The following is a 7,234-nucleotide window of genomic DNA, read 5'->3' as shown; positions in this document are numbered from 1 at the left end:
TAGCACCCCCCCCCCCCCCGCGCCCCGACCATTCAGGAAAAGTGGTCGCCTCAGCTGCTTGCAGCGCACTGCTGAGCAAGGCTGCTGTGACAGATTTAACTAATTGAACTGTTATGGATCATAACCGTTGAAAACACATTTCCACGCTTCATTTATTAAGACTTTAAATACATATTTAACGGTTGATTAAGGTTTGAAGTGTCATCTGGAAAGCCCATTGGTGAAACAAAGAGGATAGACAAGGGCAGGCGAATTGTCTATGTACTTAGTACCCAAGTAGTTAAGACCAGACTCCGGCCAATATAATTTGGGGAATAAAGCAGAAGTTTACTTTAATTTTCAGAGTACAAAATTGTATCTGTGTATTTTATAAAAATGTAGTGCAAGCACTCACACTAAAGTAAATAATTACTTCTCTACCAACAGCAAGGATCAGTGGAAAGTGTATTATTTCCCATTTCTAGAGGTACTGATTCGTTACAAAATAAGAAAGTGCAGTATAATGTATTATTAAAGCCAATACTTTTATATCTTTATGGTTAACAGTATGTGAACAATAAGGAAACTTGTAATCATACCTCTCAACTGTCCAGATTTTTGTCTCATATGTTTGTTCCGTTCCTCCTAAAATATGTTTTTTTGGCAAATCACTGAGAATTGAAGTCACTAAATAATGACACACACTTGAGTTTCAGACTTTATATCCTTCAGAAAAATGCACGCTAGCACAAACCTATCTTTTGATAGGTTGATATTCTATCAACTTTCTAAGTGTATAAGATCAATATTTAAAATCTATCCCTATTTTGGGGGTTTTGTCCCCGCATAATAGTTTTTTTTTGTACATACCTTTTGTACTAAGACGTTGAGAAATATAACTCATATCCGTATTCATATCCAAACAGTGAGGAAGCTGTGGCATACTCACTGTTACTAAATGGTGAACATAGAAGCGCTGTTATGCTTACTAAAACAGAACTTACGTCAACAACGTTACCTAAACGCAGAAGGGGTCAGTCTACACCCAGTCGGAAGATTGCCACAAGAAAGAATATGGGCAAAGAAAAACTGACTGTATGCACTTTTTTGAGATGGTTGCAGTTAGATGTGCAAATTGTACGTGTGATTTGGTGTATTAGCCCCATATTTTTTGTTATATTACTGATACTTTTGGAGTGGTGTTAAAACCAGTGTTGTTCTTAAAGAGCGCGCAAATGCTCATTTCTAGCCAGATATTAACGTCTAACTTGCAATTCAGAACTTTTTATTTGTCAACTGGTGATGTTTGAAACCCTGAATTCAGTCAACACACACTCATTGTTTATTTTCTGTTTGTTCGTAGACTCACATACAGCACGCTTGCAAAAATATATATTTGCATATTTCTGAAGGTCTTTCTAACTTAAGATAGGATAGCAAGTGATAACAAGACTCATAACACGACATACATATTATTATCAGGATCTTAAGATACAGAAAGTTATTTGTATGACACGCAGCACCCTATTATGTTTAGACACCTACAAATACAATTAAAAACTAAAGATAAATGCTGGAGGTTGCAGCAGGTGACCTTAATCCCTGGTCACTGGCCAGGAGAGTTATAATGTAGTGTGAAATATAGAAGGAGCTAACGCAGCGCACCCTGACGTCAGGAGGGCATTTTGCTTACCTGGCGGTGTTTTCAATACAGAGTTTAAAGTACATGCACACACTTAAAAGTGGTGACGAGTAGATAGAAGGTTGGGGTGGGGGGTGTTGGCAGACGCTAGCAGAGAAAAAGAAAGATACAGAAAGAGAGACAGAGAGAAAGAAGAAGGGGGAGACAAAAATTGGGAGAGCACAAAAGCTAATATGAAGCCGGGCAGTTGAGAAAGATTACTTTGCAAGCCAAAAAAAAAACTACCTGTTGATCTCATACAAGTTTGCATCAAGATAAATATCTAAAGACTATGGCACTTTGTGTTGTGTTGCATATATCGCAACTGCTGGGGTATGGGCATAGCGCTGCTATGAAGTTTGGTCAGAAATCTTGCCTTGGTCCTTCACAATCTACAAATTTTCTTCAAAACGTTAGAACTGTTGAAGGGTGCACGGTACATTTAAATAAGTCAGCTAATTCTATTCATTTATTCCTGATCACTAGCTGTATGGGGTACAGCATTCTGAAAAAGTGAGAACGTGTCCCTCTGTCTGGCCATCTGCTGTGATTTAAGATCGGAGTTACGGATGTTAATGATCAGAGGATGATATGTTAAAAGTAGCTGTCCACATATTATCCTGAGCGTTTCCGCCTTTTGATCTGGACTTGCCTACTTTAGTCACGCAGATAAAATTTTTGTTTGGATTTTTGTATGTTCTTTGTTGAGCATGTTACCGATTCAAACTTAAATTACTATATTAGTAGGGAACAGATATATAGATATAGTTAAACAGGTACATCGTTTAGGTAGAGTGCATTTTGATTACTGTGAAGTTTGAATGGGAATGTATTAATGGCTGAAATGCAGGTTGTGGATGTTCTACAATGCCGGTTGTCCCAGTCAAGCTTCACTGTGACTACTTCAAATCTGGGGAGTGATGCACGATAGTTGCTTTGTACAAGGCTTGGTGCGCTGTTGCTTCTGATTGCTATAACTGTGTCACACGTGCAGTTTAGTGCATGCCATTTTTTGCTTGTATATGTGAAAAGGTGTGCTGCACTAAATTAAAATGGCACAAAATCTGACTGTGGGTGCAAAGGACGCAGGTGAAAAAGTTGATACTGGAGGCCTATCAGTAAATCAAGTAAATTGTTATATTTAGTAATACATTAGCTTTACATCTGGCTCTGTTTCATTTCTTAAAATTACTCTTATTTAGGATAATGAATAATAAATGGCACTTTTATTAAGATGAAAGGATAGAAAGTGCCTAGTTGGGAAAAAAGACTCGGATATTTCCAGGAATCCATGTGTGCTGGTTCATCCAGGTAAAGGCGCTACCGTTTCCTTTACATAGATCTACAAAGAGAGAACATGGGCAGAAACTGGCTGCTCTAAATTGCACGTAGATAATATACCGTTTTGCCCTTACGATTCAAGATTCCGCTGTTAACGACTGGGTTAACAATCAACGAACTAAACACAAATGGTTTAATAAATCTGGAAGAAATGATCAACTGACAAAGTTGCAGTTTAGGTGCTAATAAGCATCGCTGCATCGGTTATTGTACAGGAAGGACCGGACTCTTTGTGGAGTCTATTGGCACACTTGAGACTACGCATATTTTTAGCTTAAACGCTTTTCGAAATGTTCTTACTGCCCTGTGGCCTTGAGTGAGTTCTCTTCGTTAAGTAAGGTGTCTTCTTCTCAACAGCTGTTCCTTAAGTAACGCTTTGTGTTTATGACCCGTCTCCGTTTAGCGAACGGTCTCCTTTCACGCTGGTTGACCGCCCTATTGGTAGAAGAAGGTTTGTCGCCTTCGATTGATGGAGCTACTTCACTTGTTGGCTCCCGGCAACCACTAGCGCCTGCCTCCTCTGTTTAGAAACTTAAAGCTTATTGGTGGTTAAGCCCTACTAAGAACAATACCATTGCCCCCCTCCCAGTTTCCTAACTCTGGCTGTCAAGTTCCGTATAAATGGGCACGAGTCATCTAAAGGTGACCAGTAGACAGTAGTCAATAGCACTGTGTGGCAACAACCGTACGGGGAGTTGAAATCCTGTTACATTGCTACCCGAGGTATACTGGCTCTGAATTAGTACCCCCGAACACGCCCAGTTAAACATTAGGAAAAGTAAGTACTGTACTGAAAGTTATTGTTTTCCCGCTTCAGTTCCGTTGCTGTTGTTTTTATTTCTTAGTTATTTCTTGCTGTAAGTGTAGTTCTGAAAAAAAAAAAAAAAACAGACTGTACTTGTAGAGTGTGGTAGCGGTGAAGTGCATGTGGGGTTATAACGGCAGGTTGGTAACTATCAAGCAGAATTTTAAAGTTGTTTCACTGACAAGTTTCTCAGCTTGCTGATTTTCAAAACATAATAAGCAGCTAAATGCTCAATATTTATTTATATGTTCATTTGTTTATGTTATGTATTTATTTTGAGAACTGGGGTGTACTTTGTGGTAACAAGTGTTGAAAACAGACTAGTTCATAAGAATGTAGCGTGTTACGAGCTACTTGTCGTTGTGTGACTTATTTTAAAATGTGCATACTAATAAATATTTCAACAAGTAAATATACAATCGCAGTGTTTATTTTAACTGCATTTGAGTTAGGAGCTATATATCTCCAGTTCAAGAACTATGGTTAAAATAAAAACCTATTAGTACTCCGCGCGGCTAAGTATGTCTGTGTGAGGGTTTTATAATATTATGAAAAAAGTAGCATTTCAGAAGTACACCGTTTGTACTTTTAGCGAATGAAAATGTGTGGATGTCTGGACGAAGGCGTGTTGCCGGATGTGACTCTAGATAAATAAAACTTAAGCTTGGAAGTGAAACTGGGAAGTTTTGATTAGTTAGTATCACACATGCGCATAAGTTAGACATCAAATCAATGAATATTACAGTGTGACAATAACCAGGTAGACACGGATGTAGTAATTATGGCTGTAGTTGGACACTGAAAGGGCAATACGGATTTGCTAATGAGCAGTCTTTGAGGTTTTAACTGGTTGATTTGTTTCTTCTCGGCAGGGTCTATCGTAGAGCAGGATTTTCTTGGAAGTACAAATGGATTCAGACAGCAGCCTGATGTCCAGTCGTGCCTCATCTCCTGAAGTAGAAGAACTCTTTCTTTCAGCCCGGAAAGGTTTTTCGGGGACCGTGTCATCAACTCAGAGCGACTCACCTCCGGAACTAAGCTCAGAACTACGAGCAGCAATGGGAGCAGGTGGTGACAAAATGGGACTCAAAGCTTCTTCGTCGTCCTCCTCGTCTTCTTCTACCTCGTCATCTTTTAAGAAAGATAAAAAACAGCTGAATGAAAATGAGCTGCAGCAACTTCGGCTGAAAATTAACAGCAGAGAGCGGAAAAGGATGCATGACTTGAACATCGCTATGGACGGTCTAAGAGAGGTGATGCCATATGCTCATGGGCCATCAGTCCGCAAGCTCTCCAAAATAGCTACTTTGCTACTCGCCCGCAACTATATTCTCATGTTAAGCAGCTCACTTGAAGAAATGAAAAGGTTGGTGAGCGAAATCTATGGGGGGCACCACGCCGGTTTTCACCCCGCAGCTTGTGGGGGAATGACTCATCCAGCGCCGCTGGCAGCCCCACACCCGACTCACCCGGCCCATCACGGGGGACATCATCCTTTGCTACCACCACCTGTGTCATCTGCTGCTGTGAGAACGCCTCACAGTCTTCTCAAGTCACCCAGTTCTGCCACAGCACCTTTGAGCAGTAGTTTCCAGCACTGGGGAGGAATGCCATGTCCCTGCAGCATGTGCCAGCAGATTCCAGCCCCACATCAGGTCTCCATGAGCTCTAGCATGCCTAGGTTAACATCGGACACAAAATGAAAACTTGCATTTTTAATGGACTTGGACACTCAGTGACCTTCATTTATTGGGACACTTCCTGCAACTAGTAGTACTTTACCTTAAAGCAACTTGCTGTGAAGCAAAATCAACTGGTATATATTTTGCTGACCTGACCATGGAGTCCTCCCAGTCTGTATGAGACACTTACAATACATGAATTAAATCCACTGCTTGTGCACTGTACAGTTTACAACTGAGTTGTGTTAAAACACTGGAACACAATGAACAGTCTGTCACTTTCACTTTGCAGCGAAATTATCAGCAAAGGAACACTGCCAACAAACAATTTCTCAACAAATCTTCCTAAACTAATCCCAGCTGTTAGTCAAGTCGGTGTATACTGAACTGTCTGTCAACTTCAGTAGGGCAATGAATTAAAGCACATAAAGGCGTCCTCCAGTTAGGAAGCTCTTAAATGTTGGAATTTAAGGACTTGCTTGGCGAGAAACAAATTCTGTCTCCAAGTATGCCGTCTTTGTTTAAGTCTTAATGCCCGTCCTTTTAAACACTTTCTTCCAGCACATCTTAACTAAGAAAAAGGAGATAGATCAATTATGATTTGAACATCATTAAATGTAACCTTTTGTCCTCCAGGAGGTAGCTGTTGTGTTTTCTGTGTACAATATCTTCATAGTCGGAGCAGTGTAAAGCTGGCGATGACTCCCTTTAAATGTATGCTTTGTGCACCTGTTCCAGAGTTGCCTGCTGAGCAAGAGGACATTTTTGCGTGTTTGTCTGTCTAACCCCAAGACACTTTCTGTTTTGTAATTTCTATAACTGCCTAAAACACATAAAACGCGTATATTCCCACTGCCTTTTTGCGATCCTCAGTATTGGACTTCTTAGTGTTTTTGAGATTACAGTATATTAATTAACCCAAATTCATTGTCATCACTGCCCGTTACAAAGAGGTATCAACTGTTTATTTTTGTAAAAAGTGCTAAATAATATTTATTACTTATTTTGTTTTTGAGAATAAAATGATTCACTGCCGAGATTTAAAATAAATTGTTTTAATTAAATAAACAATGCGGATTGAGTGTATTTATTTGTCGATTGACTGTATAGCTAATTGCACAAATTGGTGACACACTGTATGTAAATTACACACCTTCTGAGCAGCAGTTATTACAAGAAAAAAAAACACTTACCAGATGGTGCATTTGTTTATACAGAAACATATTATTATCACCAGGTTCTTGGTGACCGTTATAAATTGTCCTTATATACTGGATCTTAAATCATCCTTAAAAACCCAATACACGAATAATACTTTCGAGGCCTACAGCTTCACTCTCTGGTTGCAGGACAATGAGTAGGGCGCATATATATTGATACTTAACATTTATAATATTGTGATAATTACTGCCTAATGCTGAAACACACACACACAACACACACACGATCAGTCACTATGAAGCTATTGCTGTTTTTAGCAAACAAAACCACTGTCCAGACTCATCGAATGCTTGCTGTATCTGTGTAACTCAATGTTGATATTTTAAAATTATAAATTATGTCCCACAAATTATAATTGTTTTTTATTATTACTACCGCATACATCAAGCCAAAGGGAGTAATTGTGGATCCAACCCCTTTTAAATTTTCAAGGGAGGGGGAAGGGGTCACGCTGCTGAGAGCACGGGTCTATCAGGTGAGCGAACCCACATCACAGATAACTGTTGAAAGATAACTTATCTTCAG

General features: G+C 39.5%; 1 protein-coding gene across 1 annotated transcript; it reads left to right on the top strand.

Moving 5' to 3' along the window:
• Positions 1-3,631: 3,631 nt before the first annotated feature.
• On the top strand, positions 3,632-6,556 carry OLIG2 (oligodendrocyte transcription factor 2). The gene is made up of 2 exons (XM_044071444.1): positions 3,632-3,779; positions 4,679-6,556. Exon 2 carries the CDS (start codon positions 4,715-4,717, stop codon positions 5,507-5,509), a length of 795 nt encoding a protein of 264 aa, XP_043927379.1. The 5' UTR covers positions 3,632-3,779; positions 4,679-4,714; the 3' UTR covers positions 5,510-6,556.
• Positions 6,557-7,234: the final 678 nt, after the last annotated feature.

The sequence above is a fragment of the Protopterus annectens genome, chromosome 5.part0 (assembly GCF_019279795.1).
Source record: "Protopterus annectens isolate FY-2018-M chromosome 5.part0, PAN1.0, whole genome shotgun sequence".
NCBI classification, from domain to species: Eukaryota; Metazoa; Chordata; order Ceratodontiformes; family Protopteridae; genus Protopterus; species Protopterus annectens.
The sequence above is the reverse complement of the archived record's forward strand: the minus strand, read 5'-3'. Positions and strand labels throughout refer to the sequence as shown.